This window comes from Talpa europaea, assembly GCF_964194135.1.
Source record: "Talpa europaea genome assembly, chromosome: 16".
In the NCBI taxonomy this organism is placed as follows: domain Eukaryota; kingdom Metazoa; phylum Chordata; class Mammalia; order Eulipotyphla; family Talpidae; genus Talpa; species Talpa europaea.
This window is the reverse complement of record NC_140084.1, coordinates 17,763,881-17,782,591: the sequence shown is the minus strand read 5'-3', so window position 1 is coordinate 17,782,591 and position 18,711 is coordinate 17,763,881. Positions and strand designations below refer to the sequence as shown.

The 18,711-nt window shown below is 42.8% G+C and overlaps 1 protein-coding gene across 1 annotated transcript in view; it reads right to left on the bottom strand.

Moving 5' to 3' along the window:
• GAN (gigaxonin) overlaps positions 1-14,996 on the bottom strand; it is a gene marked incomplete at both ends in the record, with an annotated part of 50,614 nt that extends 35,618 nt beyond the window's left edge. The window contains one exon of the mRNA XM_084257340.1: positions 14,830-14,996. Within this exon, the coding sequence (XP_084113466.1) occupies positions 14,830-14,996 (167 nt within the window). The remainder of the gene's footprint in view (positions 1-14,829) is intronic.
• Between the last annotated feature and the right edge of the window lie 3,715 nt (positions 14,997-18,711).

The following is an 18,711-nucleotide window of genomic DNA, read 5'->3' as shown; positions in this document are numbered from 1 at the left end:
GAAAGGGGGAGGTTCCAGGTTCCTTGCCCCACCCAAATGGAGGGTGGAGCTGAGCAGGGAGAGAAGAAGCTGCAGAGGAGACTGAGAAGGAGGGAAGCAGGATGGAGCCAGAAGGAGACCTGGAGGAGGCGCATGGAGCCTAGAGACACGTGAAGAAACTGTGTTTGCCTTTTGGTCGTGGACTGGGTGACACAGATGTGGGTGAGACCCGTGGAGAGGTGACAATGGCAGCTTTTATCTTGATTTTGATTTTGCTCTTTTCCTTCTGGGCTTGTCTGGTTGTTTCTGACCCTTTTCTGTGGGTCCCCACTGGAAGATGCTTCGGACTTGTGGCAGGCTTTGGGGCCTTGCTCTGGGCCAAGCCCATTTGGATGGAGTTTTACCCACGAGGAGACGAGTAACATTGGGTGCTTGATTTAGAAACTATATTCTTTGCCTTTTCTGTATTGTTTCCTAATTGTATTAAAGTTCCTTCCCATTAAAGTCTTATATGTTTTGTGTTGATGCAGTGGATGGCAGAACCCATTTAGAGCAGGCAGGTTTTGGGGGGGGTCTGGGGTGCACCTCTCCCTGCCCTGTAACAGGAGGATAGGGAGAGGCTGAGTAAGGAGAGGCCTGAGTAAGCCTCTGATCTCAGAAAAGGCAGCACAAAGCCATGGCAGCCCATCTAAGCAGAATTAAAAATGACCTTCAGAAGTAACATGTTAGTTCAAATTTCAAAAAATCTAATATTCTAGGATCAACAGTCTATAAACTCCAACATACAGCCTGTTTTTATAGGGTCTTTTTAGCTAAAAATGGCTCGTATATTTGCACGGCATTGTTAAACACAAAGAAAAAGATGTGACAAAGAGCACATGACCAAAAATATTTCTGACCCTTTATAGAAAAACTTTACAAACCCCACTCCAAATAATTTTACAATAGCAAACACACAACATTTTAAAATCTAGTTGGTACCCAATGGGATACCAACTTACACCTGTGAGAATAGCCCATGTCAAAAAGACAGAAACAATAATGTTGGTGAGGGTGTGAAAAAGGATCATTGTGCCTTGGTGGGAATGTGGACTGGTCCAGCCCCTATGGAAAACAATGCAGTGATTTCTCAAAATATTAAAAATAAATCTGCCATATGATCCAGTAATTACATTCTTAAATATCTACCTGAAGAATATAAAACACTAATTCAAAGGAATATATGCACTTCTATTGTAACGGATCCCCATGGTTCCCAGAGGCCAGGGGGGCAAAACGGCTTTGTTGGGACTGAGGTGTACCAGCCTCACCCCACAACTTGTTGATGTTCATGTTCCCCCTCCCCCAGCCCCAGTGAGACCAGCTCTGACCATAGATTGCTGGAGCCAACAGACCCACAAACCTGTCCTGACCTAAGTGGAAGCTGAGCTGGGTTATTTTACCTTTTATATCTGGCACCAGGGTTCTAAATGGACGAACCAGGTGCAAGCTAATTGAACCAATCAGGTTCAAGATTACTTCATTAGTTAAAATTTGGATTGAAAATGGAAAAAAGAGCTGACTGGTGCTAAACAGTCCAGACACTTAAGATGGAAAACAGTCTAATTCGGCTTGCAGGGTAGGGTACCCTGAAGGGGATATAAGGCAGAACAAGCCAGCTGGATTCTGCTCCTGGCCTCTGAAGAAAGAAGAATCCTGTTCCTGGCCCTCAAAGAAGAAGCATTGTGTTCCCAATCTCTGAAGAAAAAAGAGGGCTCCTATTCCCAGCCTCAGAAAAAAGAAGGAGTCCGCAGCTGGCAGATTGAAGAAGGATCCTGTTTCTGATATCCAAAGAAAGGAGGATCCTGCTCCCAGCCTCCAAAGAGAGAATGATTCGTTGGATCAACATTGAAGAAAGAAGCAGTCAACAGCCAGCCTTCGAACAAGACTCATTCTGCTCCTGACCTCTGAAGAAAGGAGGAGTCTGCAGCTAGCCTCCAAAGAAAGAAGCAGCATTCTGTTCCTGGCCTTCCAAGAGGTAGCATTCACCTTCAAAGAAGGATTTGGCAGATGGCTTCTAAAGAGAGAAGTTTTGAGCACCTCCAAAGGTCTCTGGAGAGGCTAAGTCACTGCACTTGCCTCTGGCCCTGCCTCTGACATCGTCTGCAAGAAGCACTGTTGGGCTTGGCCCAGAGTCTTCAAAGAGTTGACCACAGCCTCTGGTTCTCTGGCACCACTTCCAGGTGCTGTTGAGTTTGTAGCTGTCTGGTCCCCGCAGCCTTCAGACTGTTGCTGTGGGGTGCTGCTGCCACAAGTGGCCTTTGTTTAGGAATTCTGGACATGTGGACACTATCTAGGGTGAGACAGTCAGCCACTGTGGCCTCAAAAACTCTTTCCTTTCCCCAATCTCCTGTTTGTTCAATAAATCCTGCTGTTGTTGGACTCTGAGCCTGAGTGGTCTTACTTATAATTATAAGCATAGGTGAGAACCCACTGACCGTGATCTGTCCTGCACCTTGCTCACTGTTCTTTAAACCTGTTTTAAGTGTGTTTAGTACTTGCCATCTACAACAATATGGATGGAGCATGGCCAAAAAAATCAGAAGGACAAAAATTATCAGATGATTTCACTCATGTGGAATATAAAGAAACAAAACAAAGGAACAGACAAAATGAAAACAAAAGAAATCCTAGAACTCTGACTGTTGAACCAAGGCTACCAGAAGGTGGTGAGGGAGAGGAGACAAGAAGCAAAGGGAGATGGGCTCATTGGACTTTGGTGGAGGGTTATATGTACTTGGTTGGTTGGGTATGTCATACATTTGAAGAGGGGTGAATCTATATCTCTAAATTACAGACAGTGTTGTAAACCAACATTACCTCAATAAAAGAAAATTTAAAAAAATCCAGTTCACTGATATGCAAAATAATAACTTTGAGAAGCAACTTGTAAAAGTGATGGGGCAATGGTGATAGATAAGAGGAAAAAAAAATAAACTGCAAGGCTCTTTATACGATTATCCAGACTTCCCAGGTAATAGTCTGGTTTCTGCTTCTATTTCCAGAAATAGATATACTGGGGACATAGCCCCAAAGTAGGTTTACTTATATCCATGGGGGAAAAAAAAACACCCAGTTTTTTTTCTAATTGGTTTATAGTATCACTACTCAGAAGGAAAAGGAACTGGAAATTAAAATGTCAAAAAGAGAAATGATTAAGCAAATTATATGTAACAACAATATGATGTAATAACAGCTAATAAAAGTGATTATTGGCATTATATTAAGAAATAAGAAAAGAGGGACATGAACTGACTTTAAGTGAAAAGATGAACCATAAGTAATATGCACAGGCAGATTAGAGCTATAAAAATATATTAAGTACACTGTTCAGAGCCAGAAATTAATGTGGAGTGACATAAATAATTGAACTATCATGTGATTTTCCACAATTATTTGTGGGGGGGGGAATTCTGAAAATTTAAATTTAGTTCTTGTAATTTTAAAAAGACAAAGTCTGAAAATGCAAGTTAAGATTTTAAGATGAGTTCAAAGACAGAAGCATGATGCAGCGACTTGTGAAGCAAAACATTCTTCTAGAATGAAACAAGCCTGCTGCCTTGTTCTGGTCACACCCTGACCTTTTGGAAATACACATAAAAGAGAGACATTCATGCCACAACGTGTCAGACAGTTCCAGATTTTCTACTTAGGCATTATTTTTCCAGATGCTATTTAAAACAGGCTCCTCTTATAACCCTAAGACCCCATGCAAATGATCATGTCAAGAGTAAGCCCCTTTGATTGGGGGGCTTGCTTCAAGTTTTCCCTCTCTAATTAAAAACTGGCAGATCTGGTTCTTTTTTCTATGGCAAACAAATGGAACTAAGTACCACAAAAGCTCCCTATTTCAGAAGATACATATTCCTACTCACTTTCCACTTTTTCTTCCCAATGTAAAGAGTCAGAAGGTAGGTAGAGAAAGTAGAACTCCTGAATACATCTAAAGGAAAATAAATAAATGTGAATTTAAGATCATTTTGGTAGCTCTCCTTTCAAAGCAATTCCAACCAAAACCAAAACATTAAGTGAAGGCTGAGAAGCTGTTTTTTTTTTTTTTTTTTTTTAAAGAGATAGCAGGAACAAACCCTAAGCCGAAACAACTACAGCCTCAAACACACCCCCTTCCAGTTTCTCTTAATAAATAAGAGTCAGCTCCCTCTGAAATGAGCTTCACTTACATTTTAAAACTACCCTTTGCTTCTGGTACCGCCCTTAATTTATAATCTATTGTGATAAATGTCTCCCAACAACTTGAAGCAGAAAATGCCTTCCAGAATATTGTCAGGGGAATGAATGCTTTTCTATTAATCCTTTAGTCATGTCTTAACAGAAGCTCACTCTCTAGAGCCACTCTTTCTGAATACAGAATTTGGTCCCTTCTTCTCCCAGGTTTCTTGGCAGCAGAAATGGACTCTACTGAGTTACTGGTGCCATCTAACAGCACAAAATGAAAGACTCTGACAGAGTAAACTAACTCTGTTGCACGATGCTTTGTTTTGTCTCCAATACATATTCAGCTACACCTTAAAAAGTTAAGGCAGAATGTTTCATCTCTTGGAAGCAGTGTAGATAACAGCCCGAATGCTCATCTTCTTCATCAGTACTTACAGCCTGCATGGAATTTCCACTAATGGGTTTGGTGTCTTTGGCCTCAGCGATAAAAGATGAGAGCTTTAAAAGCACCCAGTCCATCAACTGAGTAAGAGACAGATACAGGCCACACTGGGGAGACACACCCTCACTCCAGAAGCCTGTAAGAGGGAGTGGCTATTGGGAATTGGGGATATGTAACAAAGGAAGGGATGTTGAAACCAAGTCTCTAAGGATGAATACAAATTCATCTGCCAGAAAAGAGCAGGAGGTCAACAAAAGCAGAGACAGGCAACATGTGCAAAAATAACCACGTGCATTTCTAAGTATGTGAAGCACTACATAGAATTTTCAAGAACTACAAGAATATAGTTAAAGTGTTTGCAGAGCAATGTTATTCCAAATTCAAAGAGAAAGTCTCTTCCCAACTTTCCCTAAGCAGTCAGGTTCAACCCCTGCTAATCTCCTCCTTCCTCAGCAGCCAGCTGCCTTCCTCCCCAGTCCCTGATGCTGTGCTGGGCCACAGCACTGTTCCGCAATGCCAGTCCTCGGAACATGCAACCATTAAGTCACCTTCTTAAAGTGGAGTCCATTCATATTACTAATACTATTAATGGTTACCAAGTAACCTTGAATAAAAATCTAAAGCAATTAACGCAGTACTCTAGAGTACACTTATCTGCTCTGCCTGTTATCCATGCTCCAAACCACTCCTATCCCAGCTTAAGTCCAGTCCAATCATTTGCCTGCACTCACCTCTCTTGCCTGAATGATTTTCCTTTCACCCCTTTCTGCACCTCACCAATCTGCCCAACTATTCGTTCTTTCCAAGACTTTGCTCAAAGACTGCTTCCTCCATAGAGCCTTAGGTGATCACCGAACTACAGGCAGACTCCGAGATGCTGTGGGTTCAGTGGCAGATCACCCACCGCACAAAAGCAAGTCTCACACTAAGGTGGGTTCCATGATTTTTCAGTGTATATACAAGTTAACAAAACTTTATATACACTCTACTATAGTCATTAAGTGTGCAATAGCATTATGTCTAAAAACACAATGTATAGGTCTTAGATTAATGTGTCACAAAGACATAAAGTGAGTTACTGCTGTTGGAAAAATGGTGCCAACACACCTTTTACCTGCAAAAAATAAAAAAATTAAAAAAAAATGCAGTGCCTGTGAAGCTCAATAAAGTAAAAACACAATAAAATAAGGTGTGCCTGTACTTCTTTCTCCTCAGAACACCTAGAAGTACCTATACAATTAAAATGACTTTTGGTCTATCTTCTTGTTTTTTTTTCCCCACAATAGAAATCCTTGAGAGCAAAGTCTGCACTTTATAGAATTATTCTAGCCGTCCCTAAATCAGCACTCCCGGCCGCACTGACACGCATGGTTTCCTGGTGAGGGGGAGCACAGCGTCTCCTTGGCGCTCCTCACCGCAAGTCCTTATGCCAGTACCTCTAATCTAGGCACTCCAGCCATCCTGATTCCTGTCCCAACAAGGCAGTGCCTTCCTGCATGACATCTGCTTCCACTCTTAACTTTAACAATCCATTTTAAATATTGCAGTCAGCATTAAAAAACACCTTTAAATATACACAAGACTTTTTCTTCTGCTGCTTAAAGCCTGTGAATGCCTACTCTAAGCCTTAAAAATAAAACCTAATTTCTCTCTTATAGATTGACCACATTTTCGAGGTTCTTATCCCATACCCACTACCTCCCCAGCCAGCTCCTTAGCTACTCAGGGAAATGTTACCACCAGTGTCATCTATGAGGTGCAGTGTAAGTATCAACCTGAACTCAGGACAACAGGCTCTGTCGTCCCTGAGCATTGGATCACCGGCTACTGCACCCACTGCTCACGGTCACCCTCACACTGATGTTCTTCTGCTCCCTGAAGGCCGAATGGACCTGGAACATCTCTGTTCCCTCTCCTCAGCTCTGCTCATGTCCATTCACCTTCCTCCTTTAGACCTGAACTTAAATATGTTCTCAGATAGGTGTTCCCATCGCCCAGGCTAGAGCAGTGCCCATCCTCTGCCGATTTCCTTCCCGGTGCTTATATCTCACAGCGATCAGACGTTTCTGTGTTAGCTCCCCAGCTGGAATCCATGAATGCCGAGACGCTGTCTGCCAAGTTCATGGCAGGGCCTCACATAAACACTCAAGAAAACTTTAGTGAGTGAACAAGCATACTGGAGAAACTCGACCATAAATCTGTGTTTTCTACTTAACGCTGTTTCTGTAAAAGTGATTAACTGGGGTTACGAACATAGTGACTGATCAGATGAGTCAATTAAATACACTTTTGGAGCAGACTTTCAAAAGGGTCTACTCCAAAAATAAAGTATACCTATTCTGTTCTCATTCTTGAAATTCTTACCCCACCACACAGTTGTAAGATATGCAGTAATGAAAAATTAAGTGAACATCAAAAATAAAGGTGAAACCATTAGTTTTATGTTTATTGCTTTTGCTAGCCCCAAAGAGGTAGAAAAAATAGCGACTCCACATTACTCAGTCTCAGTTTGGGCACTGTTTACAGGAGATCACTCAACACCCACTCAAACAGCAGCAGCACACAAGAAAAAAGAATTGAGCCTCAGAAGGTTTGTCTCTTCACTGCCACAGTCTCTCCAACACCTGCTGTCACTGATACATACCAGCTCCTTCGTACTTGCTGAACAAATGACTAAACCCATACTCAAGCCCCAGAACAGTCAACTCTAATTACGTAAGATTCCTTTACTGTGGATGTGTCTGTTATGAATTAATACACAGTATTGAAGGTACTGAAATGTACTTTTCAATAATGCTGATTCTTGCACTGTTATTTATTATTGGTTAACATAATCCCACCAGCAAACAGGTCACGGCAGTTATGACAATCCTGAGGAATGCACAGATGGCTGTGCAAGTGGTGGATAGACATTTTCATATTCCCCTTTATTGGGAAGGAGGGGAAAAAAGACTGTAAATAGAGGAAGCAGAGCCAATTACTCTGTTCCTGCCTCACTGTGGGAGGTGACAAAAATGAGAATTTTATTCCTTCCCAGTCAACAATGGGGATTATTGTCCTTTTCAGGCCAGGCACAAAGTTAGGAGCTTTGCTCACAAGAGGCAGGTAAGTTTTAAGGAGGCAGGCAGGAAAACAAGCAAGCAATCCACGAAACCATACTCAAAGTGAAGTCCCTAAATCTTCCCACACTAGCTTTATATAGGAAGAAAGGCTGGAAATTGTGGCACACTAACCTTTTACTGACCCAAAGAAGATGATGTAAGACAGGATGGGTTCTGCGGCCTTCAGTTCCCTCTCTGAAGCAGAAGGCAGGTGGGTGGTGGCCAGAAAGGGAGGAGGAAAACGATTATCAAAGGCTTTTCTTTCTAAGGATTCTCTGCTCCTCACAATCCCACTCTTTCAGGCTGCACCTTAAGAATGTGCTTTATAGATTTGAAAAAACCCACACCAAACTCACAACCTAAATGTGAGGTTTCTCCATTTCAGTGACAACTGATACAATTTAAGTGAGAAAAATCTGGAAATACTTTAAGCTCAGTAATATTCAACAATTTACAATTATTCAGAGGCATGAGAAATTGGTGACTGATGAATGGCAATATGACTGTAAAACTGTTTCACAGTATTTCTATTCATCTTACCATATTGATATAAAAATCCTAAGACTCAAATGGCCTTTAAATTATTTCTAAAATGATACAGAAATATTCAATAATTAAGCAAATCCAAAATACCTATAAGTAAAAATATACATTTCTGCATCCATTAGAACATTAACTCCAAAAAAGGAAAATAAAGGCTATTTTATTGATCTACATTCCATTATTCAACATTCTGTTTTTTATAACCAGTCCTCCCATCTTCCATTTATGATATATGTTCCCTCTGAGAGTTTCATTGCTTGAAGGCTAATTCTGTTTTATCTAACAAAATATTTCACCAAGACCTTATTTCCCCCAAGTATCCTATTATCTAACATCTCTGAACAGAGGAAAAATACTATAATTTACTTCCACAGAAAACAGAAGTTATAAACATTAGACTATCATTCTATGGTGAAGTCACTCTTTGGGATTAAGTACTCAGGAAGACTTGACTCTGCTCTTCAAGCATAGGGGTCAAGAGGGAAACTCGACCTTTACCATTCTTAGAGCTGCAGCTGCCACCTTTATCAAAGCCTTCGATTTCCTACCACGGGAAACGCTCAAATTCAAGGTTGCAACCACCGCCTGCCACTTCCCACACTCACACCACTGCATCTGCACCCTTAACTTGGAATTGAAGTTAGGTATATGATAAGCAGATCCATAGCCTTCTGAAGGGTGATGAAGCACCCCAAAGGACTTACCACATGATACCCATAAGCCAAATGACTCCTTATTTGTCCTAGTTATGTTTTCTTTATGGATTATAAATAATTTTAAGTATCACTTTGACATCATGAGATGATCTGAATAACACTTCAAGCAATGGATAAGGTGGTTCTGTAATCTGGATATTTTGTCTATCTTATTCAAATCTATATCCTAAGGAACCAAGGTTTCTACGTGGAAAAGCATGTCATTTGACTCTCTAAATTACAGAATAAAAGTTACTCTTAGAATACTAAAAACTACTTATAGGAGAAAGAACACACTATAAAAAGAGGTAGAAGTCAAAAGGCATAGGTCAGAGAACGAGAGTTGGCAATTAAAAACATTCACTGGTGCCAAGACTTACTTCTAACACGTTACTCATTACTCAAACTTTGCTTAGGAAAGTTCTAGAATAAATTTAAACATTCAACACTTCATTTCATGTTAGATTCACTAGGTTAACAGGAATTTTATTGATTTGTTTCATCATTTCATCATCCAAAACCTCTCCAGAATCAGAGTACACACTGCTACTTAGAGTGGCAATCACTGTCTTGTACAAATAAATAGATATTATCAGGCTGAAATGAATAGTCTATGCTAAACCTCAGCCGAACTCCAATTTATATGGGCTTATCTTCCTTAGAAGTCAAGACAAAACACTTCTCTGATCTTCTGAAATTGAACAAACCTTAATATCATTTTTGAAAGACTCATGAACTATAAGCCCTTCAGGACAGAGTTCCTCTTTTAAGCAGTCAATAAGGCTGCCTCACAGTAAGTGATAAAAACAAACAAGGCCTAGATTCATGAAGAGATATGCAAGTTTGACTTATTTCCCATCACCATTAGAGTGCAGCAAGAGGCTGGTGTAGTCAATCTGACTTTTAAGAAAGCTCAGGATTCACTAAGTCTCAGACTCTGGAGCTTTGAGGGGAATCCTGAGCACTAAGAAATTTAACAGATCATAACTGCCATCCAATATCCTTACGGCCAAACTAAAAAAAAAACTGTTGTATACATAAAGTGCCATGAACCCCTCCCTGGTCCAAGTGAGAGCTAAAGACAGAGTGCATGCTTTGTGCATGGCAGACAACACTAACGAACTCTTAGAGCCCATGTGATGGAAAACTACAGGGCAAGTTTCAGGTATCCAAAGAAAGAATGATGACCATTTCTATGTGACTATGAAACTTGGACCTCCTACAGAGACTGTATTAGTCTCCTTAAGTAGTTTCATCAGCATCATCTATGAGTCAAATTTTGATTTAAATAGCACAACAGGTTCATCAATAATTAGACCTTGGAACACAGCCAGATCAACAGCATAAAATAAATGCTTGTTACAAAACATCTCTAAGAAGCTGGATTTATATAGCAGAAGACCCAAAAAGTCCTGTATGGCAGGGCAAAGGAAATGTTTTAATGTCAATGTAAAACAAAACTTAAAGGACACCATAAAGCTTTGAGAGCAGAAACAGTCCCCAACTAACCTTACTTCACAGAAGAGGAAACTAAGACCCAGAACACTTGTCTAAGATGACCTGTATGGATTCGGGGCACAGTGTGTCCACTCCATCAGAAGACGAGGCTTCTCTTAAAAAGACAAGGAGAAAAATTACCATCTTTCTTGTTGGCTGACTCATTAAAGAACCCAAAAATCTTGGGTATTTTTATTTGCTTTTCTCTCCAGGACTTCCCCAGAATAACCAAAATTCTCAAAAGTGAATACAGTACTAGGAGTTTGTACAGAGCCACTAAAATATCACTGCAGAATCACACAGCAATTCATTTTCAAATCCTTTTCACATACATTTACTCCCCAAGAACCAAGCTCTTGAGAGAATGGGGTCTGAGCTCTATCAGATTAAGAGGACTGTGCGACAATTGAGTCTTGAATATGAAACTAAGCAAATTTGGCAAGGGAAATTTCCTGTAAGTCCCAGGAAAATCTTCCCAGAAGGTCTCAGGGTTGCTGAGAAAGAGAAGATTTGATGGGTTGTTCTGTCTATGAATTCAATTTCAGCATTCTTAACGGTAGTCAGCTATGTCTACATTTAATATTCCCAACAAACCAAAGAAAGAAATGTTATTCAAGGGTCAGAATTCAGGAACACTGGGAAGAGGGCATGTTGGTTAAGCAGCCGTCTTCTTACTGAGCTGCAGGATGGACAAGGGAAGGTACCACCTGCATTCCTGTTGCAACTGGCTCCTAAGGCTGCAAAGACACATGCAGTGCACCTTTTATTTCAGGTTTCAGATTATCACTATGGTTTTGCTGCTGAAGTTGAGTTTGCTGGCTTTTTCTTTTCATACTGTAAATCTTTCTAAGGTGGTATCGCTAAGATGGTATGGAGAGAAAACCACTATGAACCAAAGGTAAAACAGAGGAAAAGATTAAACTAAAAAAACTGGGTTAAAAGACATCCCTGTTAAATAGAAAGTACGTCAAATGAGTGGCTTTAATTCCTGGTGTGACACAGCTGGACTGGTCTCCTTTGTGGAGCACATAGAAGCAATATATAACATGTGCTAAGCCAAACAACTTTAGATGGCTTACAACAGTTACTAAAATAAGGTTAACTAAAGATAGTAAACAAGACTCAGACTTTTATAAAACTTCAAAGACTACCAAATTTTCGTACACCAAATCCATATATTAAAGACATCGTAGACCCAAATGTATAAGGAAGGAAAGAAACATCAACTTATATACAAATATAAATTAGATAGACAAATTCATTTTGGTTCAATATAATCCTTTAAAGCAAAACAGATACATTATAAAATATCAATAGTATCAAAAATTACTGAGCAGTTTGAGTAGTAAGACAGCCCAATTTACTTTTAAGTAGTTCTGAGATTGGTAATTTTAAAAGTACCCAAGAACATTCTACAGCCAGGACAGTCACATAAACTTAATTAATCACTGAAAACACACAGATGAACTGATTCACATTTATCAGCAGCATGTTAAAAATATCTGCCCTACCTTCTGGTTGAAAATGAAAATCTGAAGGGGACAGCACAGATGGGTTCCACTTGGTTTTTGACTTCAGGATGGTGCAAAAGCAATACCCATTCAGTAGAAACCATCCTTTGAATTTTGATCTTTTCCTGGGCTACCATACACACTATGATGTTCTCTTGTGATGTAAGCAATGGGAGCGAGCCCACAGCACAGCGTCAGCCACGTGGTCATGAGGGGAAACAGCCAAGAAGCTACATGAGCTACTCAGCATATTATAAAATAGACTTCGTGTTAGAGGATTTTGCTCAACTATTAGCTAATATACGTATTTGAGAACCTTTAAGGTAGGCTAGGCTAAGTGATGATCTCAGGTGTATGAGATGCACTTTCAAGTTCTGATGGGTTTATTGGGATGGCAGCCTATCAGAAGTAGAGAAAGAACTGTATGTGAAAATGCTAAACACTTAAATTATAATATTTTGTGAGTGGTAGAGTTTACATAAAGAATGCTGTTAAGTTGGCATGGTAAAAGAAGTAATGCTGTAAGTTGGCATGGTGAAACAGTAAATTAGGCAGCATTAACTTAGTTCTAGTTCTACCACTAAGAACCCGTAATCCCTACTTCATAAAACAAGTCACTAGCATCCCATGAGCCCCATTTTCTTCTTTGGAAAGTAACAGGATTGAAACAGAGATCTGATGTCCCTTTCAACTCTACTATTATGATTAGTAATATTTCACACCTAAAATTCTGCTGTTAACAAGTTAATAATGTTTAATAGTACTTATCCTCATCAAAATATGAATATACTGTCAGAAATGGACACCTCACCTTTTCTAATTCAGTAGATGGAGCAGGGAATATAGCTACCTTTGCAGACCTGTGTGCAGACCTACATGCAGACCAGTGAGATGTTCAAAGTACTATAACATATCTCTTAACAGGGTGGGTGAAAGATGAAATCAGATGAAGACACATTTTTATCCCTCATTTATCAGATTAATGAGCTGAACTCTAGATTCAGTCATCTACCAACAACTAAGGGCTAAGAAGAGTAAAAGGTGGAAGTAGAACGCAGGTTCAATGCCCTTCTCAATTAGGGGTAAGTGAGTGAAATGGAAAAGCAGCACCGCCAGTTCTCTCATATCCAGTTGGCTGTAGTTGAAAGGAAGGAGTCACTTAGTCAACATCTTCCCTAAACCACTAGGCATTATTCTGGGTGCTAGAGTCACAGGTATGATCAAAAGAAAAATCCCTGGCCTCATTGAGCTTACACTGTGATTGGGGAAGTTGGACTAAGTAAATAAGTAAAACACAGAGCATATTATAGTGGCAAGTGCTATGCAGAAGAATGAAGCATGGAAAGGAGATGAGAGAGCATGCAGTTGGTGATTTGTAATCTTCTTCTAAGCAAACCGATGCAGCTTGAAAAACTATTAACAATGCAACTAAAGTAGTTTTCCTAAGCGATTTCCCCAAACAGGGGATACTTTGGATACAGGGAAGATGCTGGCCTATAGATTCCAAATTGGTATTGATGGCTCATACCTCTGAACTGCCAGTCTTAAGCTGTCATACTGTCAATCTAAATTCCACAAACATCCCCCCTCCCCTCACACTCAACCTGGGTTCCTTTAAATTCACAAAGAGGTCAAATGGGCAAAAAAAAGAAAAGAAAAAAAAAAGGCCAGAAGTTATAAGCACTTGAACAGCTTCTGAGTTAGCTCAATGTCACCTAACACAAAGGTTAAAAGGTAGTTTGTGTGCAGAGTTCTGCTAGGACAAAGCACTAAGAATACAATACACATTATTTTGCTTTTTCTGATATGTCAATTTTCGTGATGTTCCCTACTATCTGTCTATATATAAGCAGCTTACTGGGCAGTTTTCATAGCTTTTAGCACTGTTTTCTATTATTAAAATAGTAACCCAGTTTGCGAGAAAACTGCTGCTATTAGAAAAAGTAAGAACCCCCTGCCAGATCTGATACACTTGTATAAGCAATCTTACCAACCTTCAATTAACCTGGTTAGTTGAGCTGGCAAATCAGGTTAAGCGTTGCTTTAACTCAAATTCTAAAACGCTTTCTAAAGCGCTAAAACCTCATGATTCTCGAGATGTAACCACATCCCAAGAACTACAGCAAGCTTTTGAAAAATTCATAACGTGTATGCAATGCACAGTCCTTCCTTTCAACGAAGTTCCCCAAAGAAGTCGAAAAGTCACGTCTGATAAGAATAATTTCGGCTCGCCCGTCCTCAGGGGAGGCTCCACTAAGGTTTTACCTGTGCCCACACCCGCCGAAAGCAGTGTTTGTTTGGGTTCTCCGCGGGAGCGGCGCTTCCTGGGCGCGCTCAAGGGCCAGGCCCGGCCCACGGCGCGTTGATTTGGAAGCGAACCGCCGGCAAACTTCAACCCTGACCCGCGGGCTGGGCCCTGGCGACGGGGCGGCTCTTCCCGGGTGTGGATCCCGGGCTGCCCCAGGCAGGCGTCGGGCGGCCTGCGGGACTCTAAGGCCCAGGCGGGCGCCGGGCGGGGGGGAACCAGGGTAGACAGCGCCGGGGACCTGCGGCCCGGGTCTGAGGTCAACTCAGGAAGAGGGGCTGGTGGGGGTGGGGGTAGGGGCGCGGCCTGGGGGGGTGGCCGAAGCCACAGAGGCTGTCCCGGAGGCGCCGGCAGCCGGGGCCCGACCCGGGTATCCGCCAGGGCGGGGAGTGGAGAGCGCCGAGCCGTAGCGCCTGAGGTGCCCCCGGGCCTGGGGAGTGGAGAGACCCAGGGGCTCCGGGGACACGCCCCGCCGGCCCCGCCCCCGGGCTCCCAGCAGCGCGACCCGGCCCGGCGCGGCCCGCCGCGGCCCCCTGCTCACCTGATGTACGGGCTGGCGGCGGCCAGGATGTTCTTCTGCACCGGGATCTCCTCACCGTCGAGCACCAGGTGCGCGTCGCAGAAGCGGGACTCCTCGCGGAAAGAGCTGAGCGCTCGCAGGAGGCGCGCGGCGTGCTGAGGGTCGGAGACCGCGCTGCCCTCAGCCATCGCGGCGCCCGCGGGTCGGAGGACCCTCCCACGCCCGACGCGGCTCTGACAGACCCCGGGGACAGCCTGCGTCCGGCGCGCGCCCCGTCTGCACCGCCCGCGTGCGCGCCCGCCGGGCCAAGCTCTCGGCGCTGTGAGGCGAGGGGTTGGCCCGTCACGCGCCTGCGCCAACGCGGCGCGAGTGGCCGGCGCCTTTAAGGAGTCGCGGCGTTGCGTCATTTCTCCGCGCCGCCCGCGCTCTTCCGCTCCCGGCGCTTCGCCTTGGCTCAACCCGGCTCTGTCGCCGTGGGGCGTGATCGCTGCTGCAACCGAGGGGTCTGCAGGCAGGCTGGCTGGGACTCTGGAGCCCCGAGCCTCGGCTTTTCCACTGGTTAGCCCTGTGGCGGTGGGTAAGGTGCCCATCTTCAGTGTTTCCATCTGCAAAATGTAGATGATGACTTGTTGGCATGGTTGGGGACGTGTGTAAGGTAGCGCGCGTCTGCAAGGGCGCAGTGGTGGTTGTACCTTGCGTTATTTACGAGGGAGAAGGGGTTTACCAGGTAAGGGCACAGAAACCCGAGAAAGCAGGCTCTGAATAGAGCGTTTTGGTTGAGGGCTGGAGAGAAGAGGTAGCAGATGAAGCTGAAAGAGTAAGTGGAAAGCCTTAAATTTTGCAGGGCCTCCTTGGCTGTGACAAAGAAATTGGTGTTGATCTGCTGGTGTTAGGAACCTTAAAAGGGTTTCAAGCAAGGGGGCTATAAAGCTCAGTCAGCTGCGGCGTGGAGTGCGTGGAGGGGCGTAGTAGGGTGGATGGGAGGGACGATATTAAAGACAGAAAGATTCTTGGATATTACAGTAATGCAGGGAAGGTAATGGTGGCCTGGGTGGAAGGGTGATGAGGGAGGTGAGCAGTAGCGGATCGCTTAAAAGAATAGACAGAATTGTGGGGGAGAGGAAATCCAGGATAATGTTCCAGGTTCAGTTAATGCTTGGATTTTGGCAACTTTCACAAAGAGGTAAGAAACAGGGGTGGAAGGTATACCTCAGATGCAGCTAGGCTTCCAACCTAGTGAAGATCAACCTGTAATAGGAAGCAAGGTGGCTCAGCTTGGCCTGCAGGGCTAGCCCCATGCTATCTTGAGGTTTTCCTGCGGGTTGCAAGGGCACATGCTAATGTGGGATGTAGCTGCATTTTGCACAGATGTTCTAAAGGACTAGCAATTTTATGAGAAACAAGGGCCAAAAGAATGTGGTCAGCGTTGTACATAAGGCAGGTTGGAGTTTTCTCTGAATCATTTCAATCTTCAGTCAACTCAAAGGCTCCAATAAAGTCTTGGGTCTTTACCCTGAACCAGCGAAGGCTTTGAAGTCACTAGCAGGAATCAGAATATATAATGCTGGCAGACTCACTGGCAGAAGAATAGGTGGGGAAAAGAGTGTTACTGGTGGAAGGTCCTGATCTTTCCATTTCCTTCTTGAAACACAGTATTTATGGATGAGATGATAAAAATGTGTAGGATGAACTTCAAAACAAAATGAAGGGATGGGGGGATGTGTGTGTGGCACTGAAGAATCAAGAATGGCTATATGTTACTAATGGTTGAAACTGGATTATATAGGTGAATGGAAATTTGTGCTAATATGTGTTGTAAAATATCTTAAAAATGAACAAACAAGATAACCAGTTTGAGCTTATCTTCTCCATGATGCCTGCCCAGTGTCCCTGGGAGCATTCAATACTCTCTTCTCCAAATTGTCACTATTCTTTGAACATTGCTCTAGAGTAAACATACTGTAAAAGATTTACTTATCCATGTCACCTGCTGACTTGTTTATTTTAGTATGTCTTAATTTCCAGGTGCTAAGCACCATGCTTGGCCCTTCTAGTGCTTAATGAATGTTGGATGGATGGAGAGATTAAAAACATTGTAACGACCAGGCACTTAATAAATACTTCTGAATAATAGTCTTTGTTTTTAATTCACTTGTACTTGTTTTCTCTCTCAACTGGGTTATTGTTGGGGTCTAAACTGACATATAAGACAGCAAGCATTCACTATATAGTATAGATGTTTGATAATTGCTTGGAATGCTGATGTGTTCTAAAACAAAACAAAGAGCTCAAATAACAGAATCACCCTCAAGTAACCAGTTATCCCAGAATGGGAGTGTTGCCGTCACTGAAGTAACTGGAGGTGAGTAGGGATTAGTCAGGCAGGTTCTTCCTGGTAGAGTTGAATCTTCTCTCGTGTTTTGACAGAAGGAAGGATTAGGAGGACCTGGGCAGAGAGTTGTATACAGACCAACGTCAGTCAAGGGAAAGGGAGCTGCTGGTTGAGAGAGGGTCACCTGTGTAGTGGTCAGCTAACAATGGAGCCCTTAAATTTATATATACTTCCCATACCACCCTTATGTTTGTGATAATGCCCACCAACTCTTATTCATCCTTCAAAACCCAGTTCAGTCATGACCTTCAGGGAACCTACAACTGGCTTCTCCCAGTAGTAGCCAGACGCTAGGCCATGTTGCATGTGTTCTGTCGTGCACTTAGCTCACTGCTCTATAATTAGCTGGTTTGTAAGCCTGTTCCCTGTAGGTTTGCAAGTTCCTGCAGGGTAGGAATTGTGCTGTATTTGTGTGCACTCATATTCCCAGGGGTTCACACAGTACTTGGTGCTCACTGGATGCCCCCTGAATGATTTTACAGAATGAGTTAGGTCAAAGGTAGCAACTTGGGTAAATGAGCAAAGTAGACAGGGTGTCACAACAGGGGTGGGTAGGATTAAAAGAGCTGATTAAAAGGAGCTGAAGGCTGCCCTGCTGACCTCCATAGAATAAGGGCCCAGTGGTACCAAACCTAATGATTTTCAACAATCTGAAAATTCAGGTTCAGTGTTAAATCAAATATCCCAATTTTTCAAATATTAGCAGCTCATTCCATTTTTTTTTTTTAAATGGGGGAAATGCCAGAAGGCAGTTTCATGGTTTTATTGACACATGCATACAAGCTGGCTATTTGTTCTCTTCGCTCTGCAGCCTGGCGATGGGGCTGGTGACTCAGATGTCCAGTTGTGTTCCTCTTCCCACAAGGGCTTTGTGGTTCTTGGAGGAGACATTGTAAGCGATCTCAGCACAATGAGATTTGAGCAACTCATTCCATTTGGGGAAAAAAAAAAAACGCAGCATGTGTCTGCAGACCAGATTTGACATTCATTCATTTCTAGAGGTGATCAGAAAACTACCTTAATTTACTGAGAAGGGACTTACCAATCAAAAGGATACTAGGTTCTTAAGAAAAAATGCTAAGTTGAACTCAGGTGCCTAGGAAAACTCATTATGGAGCTGTGAAAAGGATGATACCCCAGTGTGGGGGGGAAGGTGTGTGCATGGGAGCATAGAAACAACCTACCTTCCCTTCCTTTGCAGGAACCACTCCTGGCTGAGCCATAGACTGTTTTGTGGCCTTTCTTGATATTGCTCAAACTAAGCCACCCTTGCTATTATTTGTGGCCATCAGAATGATATATTTGATGCTATTGTTTCCCCACATTCCATAGCTAGCAAACATCAGCTGTTGTGAAACATGTCATCAAAGAGAGCCCACGTTCTCTTGGTAGTTTCTGTCTGGTGACCACAACTAACCTCTTTGGGTTTAGAGGCTACACAACCCCCAGGGAAAGGAATTGCAGGGAGAGGGAGTAAGATGTTCATAAGATAGTAACAGTAGTCATTCACT